The sequence below is a fragment of the Martes martes genome (assembly GCF_963455335.1).
Source record: "Martes martes genome assembly, chromosome: 4".
Taxonomy (NCBI): Eukaryota; Metazoa; Chordata; class Mammalia; order Carnivora; family Mustelidae; genus Martes; species Martes martes.
Window position 1 is genome coordinate 164,037,450 of NC_137891.1, and position 20,989 is coordinate 164,058,438.

Sequence of the window (20,989 nt, forward strand, 5' to 3'; positions counted from 1 at the left end):
CGCAGCTCCCCCACCTGCTCTTCCTGGCCCAGTCACTTAAATTCCAGTCTAGCCGCCTCTCCTCCCTCTCGCAGCCGTAGGCCCTGAGGCCCCCACCCACCGTTGGCACAAAGCCTTTTCTGGCCTACCTTCTCCCCGCAGGCAAGCTGTGAGCTGCACGGGAAGAGGTGGGAGAGGCTCATACCAGGGTGGGGCCCCCAGCAGGCGGCAGCGAGCGGCTCCGAGGCAGGCCCTGGGCGGACTGGGCAGCTGCTCTGGTGTGCACAGAGCTACCACAGAGTTCTATTCCAAATCTCTGCTTTCCCTGGAAAGCACGGTCTCCCCGTAACCCCACCCCACAGTGCCACCAGGCTATTCGCTTTCATAAAACACACCGACTCTCCTTGGGAAAAAACAAGAAAAAAGGAAGTTTAGGAGCTTTCAAGGCTCCTGCTCATAACCAAGGCCAGAGCCAGCAAGGCCTGAAGTTGAGGGCCCATCTGGTGCCAGTCCCATCCTGGCTGGGCTTTCTGGTCATCTTTCTGCTCAGAAGGCTGAGGCTGTTAACCACGACCCTTGATCCCTGCCCCACCACTCTGGAAGCCAAAGTCCTTGTCCGTTACACCACAGTGCAAGAATCTGGTTCTCTTAGGGTGTACAAGGTACGGGATGAAAAACCACCAGGGTGGCAATGAATGAGTTATTAGCCAGCAAAGGCTGGCAGTCTCCTCCCTGAACTGAGCATGGCACTGATGGGGAATGAACTGAGCAACAGCCTCAGAGACAGCCCTGAGAGTCACTCCCTGAAGCTGCTACAGCAGATATTCCCCCCCACCACACACGCGCGCACACACACACACACACACACACACTCTCTCTCTCTCTCTCTCTAAGGGTGACAATGACCAGAGTCCATTTACATCTGCCTTCTTCATTTATTTTTTTATTTGCAGGAGGAGTTGAAACAAATTTTAAGGGTGTTTTCATTTTTTTTCCCCTAAACATGAATCATTCAAGTAAAACCAACTTAACTATAGAAATGTAGCAAAGTAAGGGGAAAGAAGCACAACAACCCAAGAGGCAAAGGTTGGGGGCGGGGGGGAGAAGAGGTGGGTGCAGTCCGCATATAACATATGCATAAATGCCGTATGATTCACCTGCTCAGGACCGCCTCCCCAGAAGGCAAGCACAAGGACCCATTTAAAGAGGATGTTTTTCCCCCCAAACATCCAAGAATGTTTCAACTTAAAGCTTAAGGTTAAAAAAAAAAAAAGGAAAAGAAAAAAACAAACCCCCACAAACCACCCAGCCATAACCACCTTCCTTAATCGACCATAGGAGTTTCTTTTCATTTTATAAAAAGATTAATAAAAAATATTGAAAAAATTATTTTCTCATCTTATATTTGTAAAGATAATAGAATTCAGAAGTTTCTTAGAAAACAGACCAGAAACTGCCGACCAGTTTCCACCCCTGTTGCTGAGAGGATCAGTAGGACTACAAAGTTTGGGATACTGGAGCTGCTGGTGGAGAATGGGATGCCCAGCCCAGAAAAAATCAGAAAATATTGGGGTGGGGGGACACATGGGGTGTGGTTAACAGCCATGGAATACATGGCTGTGCAGAAAAGGGGAACACAAGGTGGTCAGAAAGGCCTTGAACTCCTCCTCGACATACAAAACCGATTTTTACAAAGATCCAAGCAGTTTGGTCCCAAACTGAGGTGAACACTTCAATGTTTATTCACATGCTTTGTTTTCTCTTTGAAGAATCAAAGTTGCCCAAATTAAATCTTTCTGCTATTAATTACTACATATGCCTAAAAAAGGAAAGAAAAAGAAAAAAGAGATGAAGAAGGGCTTTTAAAATCAGGATAAGAAAGAAGAGATTGAAAATCATCAAATTAGTCCTCTTAGCTCCAAATGAAAGTAAGAACAAAACTGTCGGTTTCTAATAGGGAACAAACCAAAATCCAAGTATCGCTCTCCCCTCCCTACCCCAGCCCCCACCCCGCACACCAACAACAAATGAGAAACACAGCTAAAGCCCAACGTGTTGTGTTCTGCTCTGCTCAAGAGCCGGGCCTGACCCCAGGCTCCTCGGCCGGCCGCCTCTGTCCAGTGGGACGCAGCGCCAGGGATGCTTTCGGCTGTAGTAGGATTCTGCGCGGCTGGCTGGTGGGGGTAGGGGTGGGATTTTTGCAATCTTCAGGCTCCTCTGTTTTGCTCCTCACCAGCCATCTTCCCAGCGCCCTCTCTCCCCTGGGCAGGGGCTCCCATCAGAGTGGCCCCTACTCAGTTGTGGGCTGCAAATTGTCCTTCTCTTCTCGGTTCTCTGTCCCACTCTCGTCGTCTTCAATCTCCCCTTCCTCCCCACTAAACTTGTCGTGGGCCCACTTGGGGCTGGTGCTGGACTTCCGGAACATGAACCGGCCTCGACCCCGAGGGAAGGCTCCTCGGCCCCGGCCCCGGCTCACCCACTTCTCACTGCCTTCACCTTCACGGTCATCATGCTGAGAGAAAAGAAAACTGCCATCAATCCCGGAGCGAACAAGACTAGCCAGAACCCTCTTCTCCCCCAAATGTGACTTTCTCATACCCATCTTTTACCTCACCCCACCTTTTGTTGCTTTTCTGTCCTCCTCCCCTTCCCCTACTCCAAAAATGCTACTGATTCAGATCCAAGAGAATATTCCACTGGGGCCTGAGGCATTCTGAGGCAGTAACTGGGCATTACAATGATGATGATAAAATCTTCACTGAGCCCCAACAGACCTTCACCTGCATTATCTCCTTTAACCCTCACATCTACCCTACCATCACCATCACCCTCCACTGTGCCAGGAACTTAAGGTGACTTTATGTTATTTAATATTCCAGGTCTCAAAGGACAGGTCTGAGAAAGCCAAGCAAACACAAAAACATGAAACTGTCTGGTCTGGGATGTCAGGGAGCTCGCTGGCACACAAGCTCTTGCCCACCCCAACCAAGAACAGGCAGGGAGACCAAGGGCAAAATTACCCGGTCATGGTCTCAGACCTGTGAGTGGCAAAGGTAGGACCCAGAACCCAGCCTCCCATCTTCTCTCTCGCCTCTGTAATTTCACGCAGAGAGGCAGTGTGGCAGAGCAGGAAAATCCCAACCTGCATCTGGATCCTCCCCTGATAATCACCCGAGAGAGAAGAGCTCCAATGACAGAATGAGGGAAAAAACACTCTGAAAACTACAAGTTGTTCGTTTCATCAGCCCCATGGCTTCAAAACCTCTAAACCATCCCTTAGGCTCCAGGGATCAACTCAGCGAGAGGGCCAGCTGCTTCCTGCCAGGGCTGCTGGTTCAACAGCCTAAACACAGGAGGCCAACAATGCTCCTTCAGGCAGCAAATGGGGACAGGGAGAAGGACTCGGATGGCTTTCACCTTCCCCCTGGAGCAGAGCCACTCCAGCACCTGTGGAGGTGGCCCAGTCACCTTTCCCCTAGATGCAGGCCCAAGGGTCCCTGAGGAGTCTCTAGGCAGCTCCCGGCCTCCCCAGAACAGAGAAGGCGGCTGTAAACCCGTGCCACTGCCGGTACAGCCCTGCACCGGTCCTGCTTGTGGCGAGGCAGCTTCGGCTGCAGGCTTACCTTGGTTACAACACTCCGAGTCCCATCTGCTTGGACCTGAGCCTGCTGTTCATATAGCAGGGCTGACAGAACTTACTCCCTGACCAGGTAATCCAGCCTAGACGAGCCCCAACGTGAGGGAGGGATGGGGGGAGACCCACAAAGTGCCTGCTGCCTAGGAATGACCAAGAGCTCAGACGAGAGACGCCCCAGTGACATCTCATTCTGGAGACAGATCCTCTCCTCGAAGAGATCCTGAGCTGTCTTTTCTATCTTGCACTCAGGAAGGACAGCATGAACTGCGGACTTGGGGGAAGAGTGCGGACTCTGTCCCTGGATAAAGGCTGGAGGGCGGCTGAGGGTGGACTAGCAATCAGACCAGCTCACAACTCAAACGCCCAGAGCCACCCTTCTTGCTTATCCTGAAATCCACATGCCTCCCAGATGAGGCCAGGATCCCGCCTCGCGGGAGAACACACCTCTGGCCAGCAGTGCACTATCCCCCAAGTACACAGAACTCCTGCACATGCCTTTCATCACGGCTCTGGACAGACCGATGAAGCCTCGGGGTCAGCCACGCTGTGCGCCAGAGGCCCCCGGCCCTTTCTGGTCATCCCAGACACATACCAGGTAATACTTCTTGCTTTTGGGCGTGTACTCAGGGTCCCACTCCTCCTCCCGGTTTCTCTTCTGAAAATCGTTGCTGCTGCTGCTGTTGTTGCTACCGGAGTAGGTGCCTCTCCCCCAGCCTCTCCCTCTGGCTCGAAACTGCTGTGGCATAAACGGGGAAAAGGAACAAAGGACTGCGTCAGGAGTGGAGAAAAACCATTCTCTGCCTTCTGCTCAAATACCTCTCTGGCATAGGACAGACAGGGGTCCTCTAGTCAATCAGCCAATCAACTGGCTTCTAGCCACTCCCTTTCTGCTCAGGTCTGTAGTCCAGGCAGAGAACTGGATGGCACAGGGCCCTCCTCCCTACAGATGCTGCAGCAGTCAAGGTAAATGCGGAAATCTGGAGGCAGAAGCCCTGAGAGGCTTTCTAGGTAAGCACGATTATGAACAGAAAAATAACTAGAAGCAAAAAGCCTGGGGAAGGGGGCACCACAGATTCTGGGACGCAGAGCTTGGACTTCTGTAGCAAGGGTAACAAAACTAGTAACCTGATAATCACATAACCAGAACCTGCGGGAGCAGGGAGAGGGGGAAGGATCTTACGAAGGTCCCTCGAGCTCTGCCGCCTCTTTCACTTGGACCCACGAAGTCTTTGGTCCCTAGTCTTGACTTGTCAAAGCCTGTGGTGCTCTCTTCCCTCTCCTCCGTCTCTTCAGTGTACTCTTCTGCTTTGTAGGAATGGGACGACTGGGACGAAGAGGAGGAGGACCTGGACCGGTCTCGTGCTCTCCGGTGCTTCCTATGAGAACAGAAGAGCTGGGGATTTAAATCGGTTGGCGCTGGGGGACAGCCCTCAGCTGGGGCCTCACCGGACAATCACGAGCATGTCTGTGATGAAGACACCGAAGACACATAACCTCAAGACTCACCCCCAGCTACCCACCCAGGGCACCTAGAGTTTCCTCTCAATTCTGAGTCACGTATCTGTGTCTTAGCCAGTGAAGAGCATGGGACATGCACAGCAAGAGGAGGAGAACAGGGCCCGCTGTGATATATACGCATGAATAAGGAAGGCAGGAGGAAGCCAACACTGCACTGGGAGCCCTGATGTACTGCGCACCTTACATTACCTTCATTTCTCACAGGAAGAACATGAGCTGCCTCACGGGCCTGTTCTTAAGACTGAACAAACCACATGCTTCAACACTCTACAGGGACAGAGCAGGCAGGCCGCCAACGGCAACCGTGACCCTTCAGGAGCATTTCCCCATTTTATAGACAGTGGAGATTCAGGGTCACCAAGCTGAGCAGAAGCTGGGCTCAAAGCTAGCTCTAATTATACGACGACTCCACATGCCACCTCTCACTGAGCTCAAACAGGGTGAGTTAGTAAGCACAGGATCTGGCAAAACTCTTCCCAGAGTGACTTCCCGCCCTTCCCTTCATCTGAGAGCAATTACAGACTAGGGCAAATGAGCTTACTACAATGAGTCACTGTCTATGTACCAGAGGTTGGTGCCAGCCCTGCCATGTGCTGATGGAGCCCACTGGCTGCCTATAAGGTAGCAAAAAGGCCAGCCACCCAGGACTACAGGACGACTTAGGGGAGAAGCCGGCCAAATGCCAGGAACCTCTCGTTGTCCTCCATTATGCAAATATCCTTCTGCCTCTCCCACCACACTCCCTGACATTTAAGAAGCTCAAGAACTTAAATATTTAAACCCTAGTGGCTCTTTCTAGCATTTACTCATAAGAATCCCAAGTTACTGTCATAGGATTTTTATAACTAAGATGTGTAAGTCTTGACTCCTATAAGTCAGGGCTATTTTAAGAGGTTTTAAAAAATAAGACTCCAAAAGGCCCCAGATTTGAGTCCCAGCACCGCCTTTCATAACTTGTGTGACCTTGGGTGAGCTGTCCTTCACTCCTATGAGAAACAGTTTTGTCAACTAAGGCATGACTTAGAATGAGAGTAAGCGTCTTTCTTCTTGCCCCATTCACAGAATACTAGGGTTTCAAAGGCTGCAAGGCAAGTCAGAGGAAGAGACACGTGTTCCAGGGAAAGCAATCAGGATCAATAATCCAAACCCAACTCTGAAATGCTGGAGGGGTCCTGCTGCTTCTCCACCTGCAGCAGCGCTGAGGACTGCTATACAGCCACCTCCACTCTCTGCGAGGATGATCGAGTCCCTCATCAACAGGCAGCCCCGAAGGCTGCCAGGGCTCCCCAGGCAGAAGTAACACAGCGGAAAGGGAGACAAAGTGGAACAGAACACCTGGTTTTGATGCCAGCTGACCATCTTAAACAAATCATCTGTCCTCTTAGACCAATCATTATGAGCCTGGCTTATCTTTCAAAATGGGCAAAACGGGTACCACACCAAGTGTCCAACTTATTTCAAAGGATTGTTATCAGCAAGTGGATATGAAAATGCTTGCTGGCCAAAGTTCACAGACAGCAAAAGTGGTGTTGGTTCATATGGGAAAGTGCAGGGCTTCAACTCCTCCATGTTTAATGAGACATGATTGAAAAGGCATGGAACTTTCACAGATGTAAACAGAAACGACAGGACCTTGGCATGGATGCTGCCCTATGACGTTCGACAATGCTACCTTTGTTTAAAGAGTATTTGGAACACCTCACTTGGAGGTGTCTGCGAAACTAGCTCTGAGAAGGCATTTAAGATCAACAATCTTGTCCTATCTAGTTTCACTCTATTTCTTTGACAAAACAACGTTATTAACCAGCCAACTTTGAGCTGTTCCGAAAACATAACGTCTCCATGAAGATTTGTGATGAAAAGGAACGTATCAAAGAAAATGCCTAACACAACCCAGAAGGAATTCCCAAGTCGTTTTCTACTCTGTCCATATAGCCAAATTAAATGCCCATCTCCCAGAAGGACTTCTTTGGACAAGGATCACACCTACTTTAATGCAGAAATTCTGTTTTCAGCCAGGGACCTTACTTGACAGTTCCATGGTATACAAGAACTGCTATCATTCCTAACCGTGAACTTCTCTGGCCTAGAAGGTCTGGCATACAGCCCAAAAGGAGCAGACAAGAGACCCCACACTCAAGAGTCTGAAGGAAGGAACAGGGGCTTACGTACTTCTGCTTCTTTGATCCTTTATGAGTTTTCTCTGTTTTCTCAGCTGATCTTTCCCTCGAGTGGCTTGAGTCTCTGGAATCTACTGATTCTCTTGATTTACCTCGTTTAAGATCTCTCTCCTTATGTTTTTTACGACGTTCAATATCAAGGCGGAGATCAACAGGATCATCTTTGTATTTTCCCTCAGCCTGCCATAAGAGAAATCAAAATTAAGGTTTTTGGGATTCAGGGCTGACAACTCAACCACCCCACAAACTGTGGTTTCTACTCCAATGGAGTGGTACAGAGGAAGCACTGGGAGTGTGAGGCTCCTCACCCAAGCTTGGAGGCATATAGGATGTCCCACAGAAGTCCCTTCCTGAGGGTCCCTCACAGAACCCAAACCGTTCTCTAAAATGATGACGACTGCCTTCTGAAAATGCCAGACATTGATCTTGCCTTGTTTGTTTTCTCTGTGGCCCAGGAATGACTCTGGCTAGCCTACACGCTGAGTAGGCCAAAATCAGCTTCACAAGGTGGCCGGTTAGGCTGGCTCAGCCTAGTCACCACCAAGAGTGTAAATGTTGGTGTCGTGTCATCCTTCCCTACCTACACTGTGGCAGCCACCATGGGTTTACCCTCTCCTTGCAATTAGCTCTCAGTGCAGAGCCCAACAAGAGACTGTGGGACACTTTGGCAGCCTTCCAAAATGCCCAGTTACAGTGAGAAACTGCTTTAGAGAGGGAACAGCAAAACCACAATGGAAAATCCACAAAGTGGCAATACCAGGTCAAATTTTATTTTAAAAAGGGAAAAGGCAGCAGCAAAAAAAGAAGGTACTTTTTTTTTTTTTTTTTTTTTTTGCTGACTTCCTTTTATTAAGTCGAATTCCCCAGGGCATGTGTGCTGTGGATTCAGCAGTGGCGGCAGTGCTGCATGCCTCAAACCAGGGCAAGGGCTTTCGACAGCTTGGGACACTCAGAGCACAGAGGGCCAGGCAGACTCCGGGACATTAAGCACTAGGACTTGGCTCATGGGAAGTAAAACCTCTCTAAAAGAGGAAGGAATGGGCGGTTCACTCCATATTAGTATCTCATACAAAGTACTAAGCTTTTTGTTGAAATGAAGTTCAAGAAGGTTTATTTTTATCCTGTTCGTTTTTTAGAGGGAATGGGGCCTCTGTGCCCTCCAAAGACCCAAAAAAGGGCAGATGCTGCTCCCTGAGGCTGTACACCCACAGCACCTCTATGGAGCAGGGGCCCAAGACGCCCAGAGGGCAAGCACTCTTCTGCTGCCTCAAAGCCTTGCATTTCACAGGGTCAGTGCTAAGCTGGTGAGAACATGAAGAAAAAGAAAGGAGGGGAGCGGGGAGAGAAGAGAGACTGTGCAGAGGGCCTCTCGTCACATTTGACTACCGAGACAAGTTCATTTGGAAAACCGGAAGATGAGCATCTTTAGGAAAAGGTTTCAGCAGCACTGGAAGAGCCATCTTTAATTTTAAATTTCAACTGTATATGTGAATGAAGGTCAATAAATACTAAGAGACTTTAAAAAAACCCAAATCTATTATTTCATAGTAAAAGATCGCATACAAGCCTTAACCTCTTCATTAACTCTGCGTGCACATCATTGCAAATGTAGCTGGGCTATCAAAATAATGTTTAACTTTAAAGTAATAGTAACCGACAGATGATAAATATGGTACAATGTTAGGAAAAAAAAAACTGGACTAGCTGTTTAAAACAGTCTACCATGTTAAGATATGAATATTTCACTCTCCTCTGACATGCATGTCTTTTTGAAATCATGGTTGGAAATAGTGCATGTAATATAGTTGATTTGATAATACTTACAAGCAGAAAAATATCACAAAAAGTTTCTTCTCTCATCATGGGCACTTGTTCCAAAACTCCTCTCTTTTTTTTCTCAAGCTCACCTCAATAGACTTTGGGGTCATTTACCATATTCTAACCACTTCACAAAGGTTGTTGATACATTTAATAAAAATTAACCCTTTGTAGTTCATTTTTAGAATTATGCCCATCCTTAAAAGAAAAACACAAACTTAAGTAGAGAGTAATTTAAACAAACACATTTCTGTCAAGTTCATGCCCAACGCACTCATTTTGTTGGAATTACGATCAAAGCAACAGTTCACCTTATAGCCAGGTTCCCGTGGACTTTTCATTTCATCATGAGCCAAACCATGTTTTCTGAATGTACTGGGAGAAATGTCTATCCTCCTAAAAATTGAAAATAGGAAAATTGTTTAATAATCCCCATAATGTGAATATATTATTGGTAGTATTTTAGTTCCTCAGTTGGGTAAGAGAATCCTAGGCATTCCTTTTAATTATGTCTCGTAACTTACAAATTTGTATTACTAATATTCTTTGCTTATATATTTATCCTGTCCCATAGGTGTGTCCGTGCACAGGCACATGGGCGTGCGCACGCACGCGCGTGCACACACACACACACACAGACCAACTTCTCAGTCAAACTCAAACTGAAGAAACTTCTTATTCCTTCCTAGTACTGTTACAGCCAGGAAGAAAGACTCACCTACACCCACGCCTATAATCTCAAGTTCACATCAAGACTATCCATGCCCTGCTAACCACAAAGAGCAGTTTTCGTCTTGGGAATAAGAATATAATGGACCATTATTTACCTATGAGATAAGGTCTAGGTGAGAAAACTACCTGGCACATACACACATCCCAAAGACCCCGGACTGTTGTAGAAACATGGTTCTCCTCCCTACTACAACCGAGATGATTAGTAAGAAATTAAAGCTACAGCCAAGTTTGTTTCTAGACAAAGCCCCTATGTGCTGAATATGCTCCCACAACCGAATGTGACAGTCTTTAAACCTGCTGGGCTTTTGAACCCTTTGACATAATCCTCCAAGTTCTCCCATGCACTGGAAATTCTTCTAAAAGAAGAACTGCTACATGGAACACCTGTGTTCCATATAATGTGTTCCATATATCAGTCCTGGAAAAAAAGCTTAGCATTTACTCCACCTGCAGGAAGTTCAGCGTGGTCTCAGGTTATCATCTGCCAGCTCCCAAGAATACAAGGATTCATCTATATCAAAAGGCCAGTCCTTCCTCAGGCCCACAGTGAGAAACTGCAGTCATCAAGGCATCCCCTTTCCACTCAAACTACAAACACCCACTGCTATCCTAGCATCTGGAGAATGTTCACACTAAACTCTGCTGCTAAGGCACCCACCTAACATTGACAAGAACAAGATGAGTTTATCATTCGATGAGCAAGCTTTTATGGCCACCTCCAGTGTTAAGGCCTAAGTCCTCACCTGTGTATCTCTGGGCTTTTCTTGTTTTTAGCTGCCTCCTGCTCAGTTCCCCTCTTTAGGTATTTAGTAAAGCGCTCATGCAATGTCATTCCTGAGGACCCAAAGTGATGTTCTGTGGGAATTCAAAGAAAAACACATTACGCTCTCAAAGGCGGACCAAATATTCAACTCTTCTGCATGAACCCGAAGCCACAGAGATGTGACTCAAGTAGTCAAATCCATGTAACAGACACACTGAAAAGGGGAAGGAAAGATGCCCAGGTCACACACCATACAGTGTTGGCAACCAAATGTCCACTGTCGCTCCCTGTCTTAGGATGTGGATATGAGGAAACCCAGAGCTCACTTCTCTGTGAATCATGGCACCAACTCCCCCTGGAGTTAAAGTTTCAGGTAGAACCTGTAACTGGCCCAACCCAGCTGCTGTATCACTTCTCTTTACCACTCCCCAACCTGCCCACCTCAGTTTGCCCAGGACATGGCTGAATAACGCAGAGAAGAAATTCACACCACAAGGTCTCTGAGAGACCTCCAGAGGCTTCCATCTGATAGACAGGAAAAAAGAGAGGTGCTGGAAAAGCCACACTTAATACTTCCTTCTTCAAGCCTTTTAAACCTTATGTGAAGGATTTTACCTATTCTCACGATCACAGGTTACTAGCATTTCGTAATCTTCAACACTGTAATTAAAAAATGGAAACTCCTCCTTGGAAGGAATTTCCTTCCAGCCAGTCCCTAGCTTCAAAGACGCTTTTGATGAGATAAAGAGGCCCAAAAGGCTCCCTTATGCACCTGGTCATCATTCTGCTTGTAGCAGAGGAAATGAAGCCCACAGAAAGGGCGCTCGTAGCAGGCGGGGGGTGTGCACTCACCTTTCACATGGTGAACGATGGTCACTATGTGCTGGGCAAACAGTTCAGAGGGGCTCCGCTGAGACTGAGCTGACTGTATGTGCTGGAAAATGGAACGAAATTCCTGTTCCTTTTTGTTGCTATGGACTAGATCCCGACAAAGCTTGCGTTCCTGAGCCAATAAGCCACTGGGTCTGGAAAAGAAACACAGGGAAACCCAGTGTAACAAGATATACAGAAAGTCCAAACATTTAAACCCTAGAAAAGCAATGCTTTTCTCCCCGTGAGTTTTAAATTTACCCACAAAGTTGCTGTTTGCTTCCCACCCAAGTTCAAAGTAACCTCAGGGGACCATAACAATGGGAAAGGAAGGTTAAGGGCATCCAAAATCTCTCTCCCCTTTTCTCAGTGGGAGTCCTTAACAGGAACAAATGGGCAGGGCGAAGTACTGAACCTCAGTGAGTCTCGATTCGGAGTCACTGAGCTTTTAACACACACAACAAACGGAAGAGTATTTTAAAAGATCAACTAGCTTGGCCAGCCAGGACCACTCAGTGAAGTGGGACGCGGCCAGAATGCTGCTCAGTTGTACTTCCCACTGGCGGTACAGTTTTTGCCCCAGGTACAAAACACAGTCAGCCTGGGCCTCCTCACTCTGCTCAAGCTCGACCAGGCAACCCTCCCCCGCCCCTGCCCCAACTTTAAAACTGCTACATTATGTGATGGAGGTGTGTAATAACGGACTTCAGTAACCTAGCTAGGAATGGAAAAATGGATTCTGGACAGCTCCACAAGGCAAAATCATCTTAAGCACATTTAAGGGAAAAAAATAGGATGATGGCAAGTAGGGTAATGGATAGAGGTCAAGAGGAGGGGGAACCCAACACCCAGAAAGCCAGTCAATGAAGACTAAAAGATGCTTTACCACCCCTGTGATACGGTCCCTAACACACAACTGCTCAGTGACACGTAATTCCAAAAACAGGTGGACGTTATCAGCACTGAAACTTGGACAGCAGGAGAAATACAGGAGGGGCGTGTCCTGGTTCCAGAACATCCTCAGGAAGAGGGGTTAGGAGATGCCCCTTAGACCACTAAAGCCCTGAGGTTCAAGGACTACATCTCACCTTGCAAGGTCCTCATCAAAAGAGTCCATCCGGACATTGACCTGGGCCTCTCGAGTAATGGAAAAGGAAGACTTCCCTGTGGAAAAGTCTCCTTTGGCTCCTAGCTTCTCTCGGCTCTCAGAGGTCTTTCTCGGGGGAGGTGATGAGCTTTTCTCCTGGACTGCTTTGTAAGCAGTCACTCGGAAATTCTTTTCAGGCACAAACCCCCTGTGCCCACTTTCGGTTCTCTTGGGCCCTCCCCGATCCTCCTTCTTGGATCTCTCTGAGAAAGATTCCTCCTCCAGCTCCTCTGTTTTCCTCTGCTTTTCCTTCCCTGGAGGTGCATATACCAGGCCCTCCCATTTGCCTGACTTCTCCTCCTCCTGGTTTTTGTTTGCCCCTGCTAGGGCTTTCGACATAAATTTGGGTTCATCATCAAACTCCGATTCCTTCCTTCCCTTAGCTTTGTCCTTATCTTGATCATCCATGTCTTCCTTATGGAAGTCAGCCATCTTCTTCTCAAAGTCATCTCGAAGCTTATACCTTTTGGGAGACTGGCTACCCCGAAACGACTTGTCGGTATCAGTTTTGGGAGCAAATGGATCAGATTTCATTTTTGCATCACCCAAGCCCGTGTCAGAGAAGCTCCCTTTCTCTTTCATTTTCTCTTTATCGGTATTTGTTTGTTTCTGTTCCTTATCTTTTCCATTCTCTGTCTTCTGCTCATCTAGGTACCTAGTTATAAAAACACAAGGAGAGACACAAAAGAGGCCCTTTAAGCAACCTGATCTAAAACAGCACCATCTGGTCTTGTGTTTTTGATTCTTTGAACAAACATATCTTGTGGATTCCAGTGTTACCAAAGGACTTTCTACTTGATTACTTTCTAGTAATTTCTGAAAAGTAGCCTTTCACAGATCTATGAACTTGGATGCCATTTAAGAGAAAAATACACGGTCCATAAAGCTGTATTACAAGAGCAACCCAAAAGAAAACAGCAAAGGTAATTTTTAGGATACTAAAAAACAAAAACCTACTTACCTGTAAGTGGTCTAGGAAAAAAAAAATTAAGGTCTTATCCAACCTTCACTCAGTCACTTAAAATCTGCTTTCAGCAAAGTTAACATAGAATGTTCAACCTTGGACTGTTTTTGCTTTTATACAACTCACATTTGGAAATACAAGTCTCAAAAAGAGACTTCATGTTTGCTTCAAGTCACCTAGAAGATCTAAATATGAAATATACTGTGAACACAAATAAAAACAAAATACAAGTTAATTGGGGGAAGGGGGCAGAAACCATCCTACTCGTTCTTATGGAAAAGCAGAGCTCATGCCCGAGTCTCCTAATGAGACTCCCAGTCCTGGCAGGGAACCACACCTACACTTTAAAGCAGAGTCACTGAAGGTTGGAAAAGTACACAGGCTGAACATCTCATCTGTACCATTAATGATGAAAGTCTAATCAAGTTATAGCGGCACTACTACGGCAAAGAAGAATTGAAGGACAGCAGGACATCAAAGAATATGCTAATAAAAAGGAAATGGGGAGGGGGTGGAACCACCTGCCCAGTAAGTCCCTCTTGACAACCCAGTCCCCATACAACTTCCCTGTTTCGTCTCTGCCATCCCAATCCATCCAACCACACAAACAAAGATTCAGGTTCCAACTCACCATGTCCCCCAGAGCAGAAAGACAGAAGCACGGTCACGTCCTCTCCTAACACGCAGCCTGGTCGGCTTCTACTGGGACACACACCCACCTTGTGATTTTTAAACAAGGGCTTCCTGGACTAAGCCTTGGGCTTTCCCATTCTGCCCAGTCTCCTCAACTGGAGAGTGTGAGGGTACGAGGTGTAGCTCTTCACCATGATGGGCTGATGCAGATCGATCACAGTAGATGGTGGGTCCTACAGAGTCTAACAGCTCCAATGGGCAATCATTTTGGCAAAGACCATGTTTTTTTTTTGATAGCTGACCCACAAATCTCTACTGTTCTCTGGCTTACAATGGTAGAATCCAAGACAAATTTTATATGTGAAAACATCACTGCTGAGCAGTCTAAAACAACTTTATGCTGCAATACAAATTCAGGAAGGTAGGAAAACTAGAGTTAAGCTACAGGTTTCCTAGGGTGGTGTTTTCAAGTTTGCTAATGCGAAGTTTAGGAAATAGGGATTACCTTATTACCATTCATCAGAGCTCTAACTGAGATCACATTACAATTAAGCTGCCAGCTGGTGAGGCAGGAACACCACCAGGGAGGGGAAACAAGACACTTGCCTCTTTGTGTAGGCTGCTCCTCCTGGAGCAGCTGCCTCCTCCTTCTGAGACGAACCATACGTGGAGCCAGTGGCCGGTGGACTCTTACCCACAGGGCTTTTTTTGGATGGACTCAAGGACCCAGAGCCATGATCGAATGGACCTTGGTGTGTCCCAGCCTGGTACCCAGCACCACTCTGCAGAGTTGAGCCCATCTGGGACGTGTTGGAAAGCGGAGGGCTGGGTTTTGGCACAGGGCTTGGACGGGGTGAGCGCCGCCTCACCACCACCGACTGGAGTGGGCTTTTAAGAGCAGGGCTTCGCTCCCGGGGGCTCAACTCAGAAACAGCAGAAGCCCGTGATGCAGAACCAGCACTGTATGTGGTGGCATCTGGCCATGATTTCGAACTGTCAGATGCTTTTGTATCTTGAGAGGTGCCTCCAGAGAACGTCTGTTCCTTGGCCTCGTCTCCTTGGTTATCCCCGGCAGCCTGAGATGGCCGGCTATCCTTGGAAGAGGACTTTTTCTCCTTTGCTGACTTGCGCTTGGAAGATTCCACTCGGCTGTGGTTGGAGGAAGAACGAGAGGATGAGGAGCGCCTTGACCTGTCAGAGGAAGACTTATCGGAGTTTCTAGAATGGCTCCTGGATCTTGGTGAAGGGGACCTTCTCTTTGGGGACCGGGATCGGGAACGGCCCCGACGAGGACTATATGCTTGCCGGTAATTCTGCCAATTGGAGCGGTAGTTTCCATAGCCACCTCGGTTATACTGGCCCCACGGATAAAAGCCTCTGTTGCGCCCACGGAAATAATAGGGCCTTCTATAGCCTCTGTTGTGACCTCGGAAATCCCGATTCTGATACACTCTTGGGTGATTTCTCTCTCTGTTATGAGCTGGAGAATATGATCTGGAACGAGACCTAGAACTGAAAAGGGGGATGGGGGAAATATTTGAATTTTTGACACAAGCTCTTTTATTTAAGAAATACCTGCCAACAAAGAGGTACAGTTTCAAACCTTGTTCTTAGGTATTTTATTTTCAGTTTTGTTCTTAAAGAAACAAACTTAAATATTTAATTCCACTGCTGACCCACATTAAGTGCAAACATATAGATAAAAATCATTTTCACCAACGATCCACTGAGACCACTTCATTACTACCGCAGCATGTTTTTTTTTATTTTTTACTGTAGCACATTTTAAACAGATATCAAATGTTCTTAATGTAGTAACCTAAACAAAGCCATTTTAATTAAAGTATACAAGTTGCTTTGAGTTTCACAGTGGCTCTAACAGGTCCCCTACATCACCGGAAGTCAGGAAGAACACAAGCTCGGGTCTGCAGACTTGGGGGCAGGCTGTGCAGGTCCTTCAGCCCCTCCACTGGTATAACCTTCTACTCCTCATCCCATTCAGCCCTCTCTGTCTGTGCAGGGTTACTTTCTTAGAGTCCACTAGGACCTGGGATTGTAAATACGTAGTCCCAAAGAACACATAAATAGGAACTTGAAGAATGCAACTTCCAAAGCTTAAAAGAATTCACTGAAATCAGGGGGTGCCTGGGTGGCTCAGTGGGTTAAAGCCTCTGCCTTCAGCTCAGGTCATGATCTCAAGGTCCTGGGATCGAGCCCCGCATCGGGCGCTCTGCTCAGCGGGGAGCCTGCTTCCTCCTCTCTCTGCCTGCCTCTCCGCCTACTTGTGATCTCTCTCTCTCTGTGTCAAATAAATAAATTAAATCTTTAAAAAAAAAAAAAAGAATTCACTGAAATCAGATCAGCAAAAAAAATAAATAAATGATGGTGTTTTTTTTTTACTGAGAACCTGGATATGGTCTCACTAACTCAGGTCTGAGTTTCTGTTGCTGAATATAAGATCCTACCTGGGTGCCACAAGAGGGCACCATCTGATCACAAGACACCCAAGCACACAGGTTAACCTAAGAAAACTATAAAATCAGCCCTCTTCCCGCATCATCACCACCCACATTTCATTCGAGCCAACCTAAAGCCTACTGGTTGTGTTCTTCTTCATTCAACAGTATGGAACCCTAATAGAGCAAAGGCACATTTCCAGAACCATGGGGATTCAACAGTGACCTAACTCTGTAAAAATTTCATGCTTATGAATGCTAGGCTTGTCAATGCTAGGGAGCATGTTAGGGAGCTTCGAATGCTAGGGAACTTCGTTTCCACCAAAAAGCCAAAAACTGTTATCTGTTGGGTGTAAAAATCCACTGGGGTCTTTGTATACCCGATGTGCCTTGTCAACTGAGACACCGATCATTCACACTAACCACTACTCCTGAGCAGTTACATAAAAATATGTAAAATTATTAGAGAAGTCTTTCCAAAAAATATTTTCTTCATATATAGTAGGATAAAAACCCTTTGGTTAATCAACAGAACTTTCCATATTAGACCTAGCTAGGAACAGATACATTCTGTTTGCCTGTTTTACAAATAACTCCATTTAGCAAATGTGACAGGTCTTAACTAAACAATGGTGTTTTTAAAAAGAAACTTACATTTAATTTAATCTAAAGAAGATAAAGTGGAATTGGTCTTCCACTCCTTATTACCCATGGTGTTCAGGTTCTTTACCTACCCCAAGAACAACAGTGACTGGCAAAAATGCATCCTATTACTGGTTGTTAACGATTGCTATTAAAGTACAATTAAAAAACAAAAGCAAGAACTTACCTTCCATACTTTTCATTCGAAAACAGTAACAATATAAGAAAAGAAGGAAGAGGCAGATGCAGGCTATGAAACTGAACATGACCCGATTAAATGGCTATACTCGAGAGAGGTGATGCACCACCAGCACTAAGGAGGGTTTAATTCATGTTCCCATCCTCAGAGGCTACTGCTGCTTCTGTCACCAACTACTAGAGGGCCCTGTGGCATACTGCATCCAAAACCCGCAGTCACTGCACAGATGCAGGAACATGAGTCTCTGCAGATTGCAAATGAAGTTATTTACGAGAAGTCACTTAAAAGGATACGGTCTGTGAAATACAAGGAAACAATCAATTTTCTCCAATTCTGTAGAACTCAGCAGTTAAGTTAATTTAAAGGCATGGTTTCTCAAACTCTCTGGATAGTATACTTTCCTTATAGGAGAGGGAAAATAAAAGAAAAAAAAAATCATGGAACAAATAAGCCAGAAGTAAAAATTGAACATCCAGTGGCAAATTTATCTGTTTCTAAAAAACAGAAATGTCAGACTAGAATCGAGTATAAAAACTTGTTTTTTAGTGGAGAAATTCCTTTAAGATAACCATCTTCTCAGTATAAAAGATAGCACATAAAGTGGCTCTAGACCTACCCCCGCACATACTGCCCAAGACAGTTCCCCCTCATTTGCCAAGTCAATGACCATGCCAAATAAATCTGTAGAGGAAGAAGAGATCTGTCTAGACAGATCTGCCCAGAATCCCAGTTATCACAGATACTTCAGAGCTTGTTAGCATTTTCCACGCTGGTCTGTGTCAGTTCAATTCTGTCACTCAGTTTTGGTTGTATTAGCCTCTTGTTTTTGAGCCAGTTACTTGATTTCCATTCACTCCATTAAGTTTTAAAGTGTTACCTTTCAGAACCAACTGAGATAAACTGAAATTTTAATGGCCCAAATCTAAAGACTCTAGGTGCAAGGCAGGAGTTACGAAAAGCCACTGCTCAATCCCCTATCTTGATAGCAACTTCCTAAGGTAGATATAAATGTATTTAGTGGGATCCCTCTTCTTTTTCCGGAGAGGTAAAAGGTGGGTTAGAATTTTACTTATATGGATTCTCACACAAATGGGCAACAACCTCTATTTAGCCTCCGCCTGAACTAAGGTTGGTATAAAAATGCATGCCCAAAAGCCAAAGAGGAGAGGAAAGGCTAGAACTCATTACCCTCAAGGTGCAATGTTATCTTTAAAAATAAAAAAATCTAATGTTTCTTTTGTTTGAGGGAGAGACTCATTATATTCTCCCCCTTATTATCAGAATCATTAATATTTATGGCCGCCAACTTTTTATTCACCCTCTGGTCTGAAATTAATTTTCAGGGAGGTCTCTTACAGATTCCATTTAAGAATCAACTTGTTCTCATCGTTTCTTGGCCTTTTGGCTAGGATCAAGTGAAGAATTAACTTGTTCTTGTTGGGAAGAAAGGGAAAAAAAAAAAAAAAAGAATCCCACCAACCATCATTTTTAGGAATACTACAGGACTATGGGAATAAAGAATGCAGCTTAGTAACTACTTTTCCTATGGTTTATTTTAAATTTCATAATCAGTTCATTTAACAAAAGAACTCTAGATACTCATGAAATAAAGAATGGCAGGAAGTGGGGGGGTCCTCAAGTGGTGAGACTTGAGAAATTATCTCCCTGCCTGGTGCAATTCTGACAAAAATAACAAAACTGTGCACATTATCCCCCTTTGGTGGTTAAATACAACAACATTCACATGCAGAAACTTGTATATACTAAAAGGTTCTTGTCTACTCATAAAAAAAAATTAAAAGTTTTAAAGACTAAAAAACCCAACTCCCAACACATCAAAAGAGGAAAGGCGTTGGAGGGTTAGCATCCTATTCTAAGACATAACTGCAATAGGGAAATCCACCTAAAGATGTCAATACTGGCTAAATTAAAGAATACTGGCAACAAATTAAAAAGAATTCTTTGTACACTTAGGCACAGTGATGTCTACAAGAGTGACTTTTGGATAGCTTTGCTGTGGTTTACCAGACAGACACCACTTATTAGTAACTGGCACATCGGGTATATGCAAACAATTCCCATTAAGTTTTTAAGGTTTAATTATGTTAGAGTTAATAAGGCTGCTTTCCTCACAATGTCGGTCATACTATTAATCCTCTTAGCTATCTTTTCTTTGCCGATGATGCATATAAACTCTGGTCCAAAGCCTCCAGAAATATTCCAGGAAAAAACAATCAGGTGTAGAGATTTGAAGCAAGCAGCTCAGATAAAAACAAAATGCTCTTTCTTCCAAAGTAGATGAGAAATAGCACATGCTGGCAGAGGAGAAAAGGAATTAGGCAAACAGCATGGCACTCAACGGTGATTTGGATTTGCAGCGTTTCAAGAAACCTGTAATATCTTACAGCCCGTTATCCCTCTGCCTTAAGCCAACCCACTCCAACTGAAACTCACAGAAAGAATCCAGCAAAAGCTCTTCAGACACCCACAATGATCGATGCAATGGTTATCCTGATACACAATCACATCTCCTTACCTCAGCCTGCGCTTCCTTGAACGAGAGACAGATCGACTTCGGGACCGAGACTTCGAAAATGAACGAGAACGAGATCTTGATGCAGATCTTGAGCGAGAAGAGCGAGATCCAGACTTGGATTTGTTTGTTTTTGACATCTCTGAAGAGAAGGTCACTTTTCAGTTACACCTAAAGTAAGAAAACAGATTCAAACAAATGAGGGAATACCTTTGCAAACTTGAACTTCTCTGGACACTTAGAAACAATTACACACACACACACATACACACACACACACACACACACACACACACACACAAAACAACTGATTAAAAACACTTTGCCCTTTTACCAAGAGGGATTTCTATGTTAACTGTACTTCAATTAAAAAGAAAACTTTTTTTAGGGGTACCTGGCTGACTCAGTTGGTAGAGCACGCAACACTTGATCTCAGGGTTTGTGAGTTTGAGTACCGTGTTGGGCCTGGAGCTTACTTTAAAAAAAATTTTTTTCTTTATTTAAAGGAGGGATTTCTAAGCAGTACAGTCCCAAACAGTTCAAGCCACAGCAGCAAATGGAAAATCTGACCTGTAGCCCTGATTTGGGAACAAAATGAAACACTGACAACAGTGAGGGGAGCTACCAATGATTTGATAAATATAGTCTTTTGTCAATAAGCAGACAAATTTTTCAGACTAAGTCAACTGTTAAAAGTATTGAGACCTGGGGCGCCTGGGTGGCTCAGTGGGTTAAAGCCTCTGCCTTCGGCTCAGGTCATGATCCCAGGGTCCTGGGATCGAGCCCCGCATCGGGCTCTCTGCTCGGCAGGGAGCCTGCTTCCTCCTCTCTCTCTCTGCCTGCCTCTCTGCCTACTTGTGATCTCTGTCTGTCAAATAAATAAATAAATAAATCTTTAAAAAAAAAAAAAAAGGT

General features: G+C 45.5%; 1 protein-coding gene across 2 annotated transcripts in view; it reads right to left on the bottom strand.

The window, feature by feature from the left end:
- Positions 1-1,698: 1,698 nt before the first annotated feature.
- THRAP3 (thyroid hormone receptor associated protein 3) overlaps positions 1,699-20,989 on the bottom strand; it is a 73,942-nt gene continuing 54,651 nt past the window's right edge. Inside the window, exons 3-12 of one of the 2 annotated variants that reach the window (XM_080801208.1) lie at positions 20,078-20,245; positions 14,851-15,756; positions 12,589-13,302; positions 11,483-11,655; positions 10,611-10,722; positions 9,444-9,528; positions 7,307-7,494; positions 4,797-4,992; positions 4,209-4,349; positions 1,699-2,491 (exon numbers count right to left, since the gene is read on the bottom strand). In XM_080801208.1, coding sequence (XP_080657334.1) covers positions 2,270-2,491; positions 4,209-4,349; positions 4,797-4,992; positions 7,307-7,494; positions 9,444-9,528; positions 10,611-10,722; positions 11,483-11,655; positions 12,589-13,302; positions 14,851-15,756; positions 20,078-20,214 — 2,874 coding nt within the window. In that variant the 5' untranslated portion in view covers positions 20,215-20,245 and the 3' untranslated portion in view covers positions 1,699-2,269. Of the gene's footprint in view, positions 2,492-4,208; positions 4,353-4,796; positions 4,993-7,306; positions 7,495-9,443; positions 9,529-10,610; positions 10,723-11,482; positions 11,656-12,588; positions 13,303-14,850; positions 15,757-20,077; positions 20,246-20,989 lie in introns of both variants that reach the window. The other variant, XM_080801207.1, reaches the window with a different exon arrangement.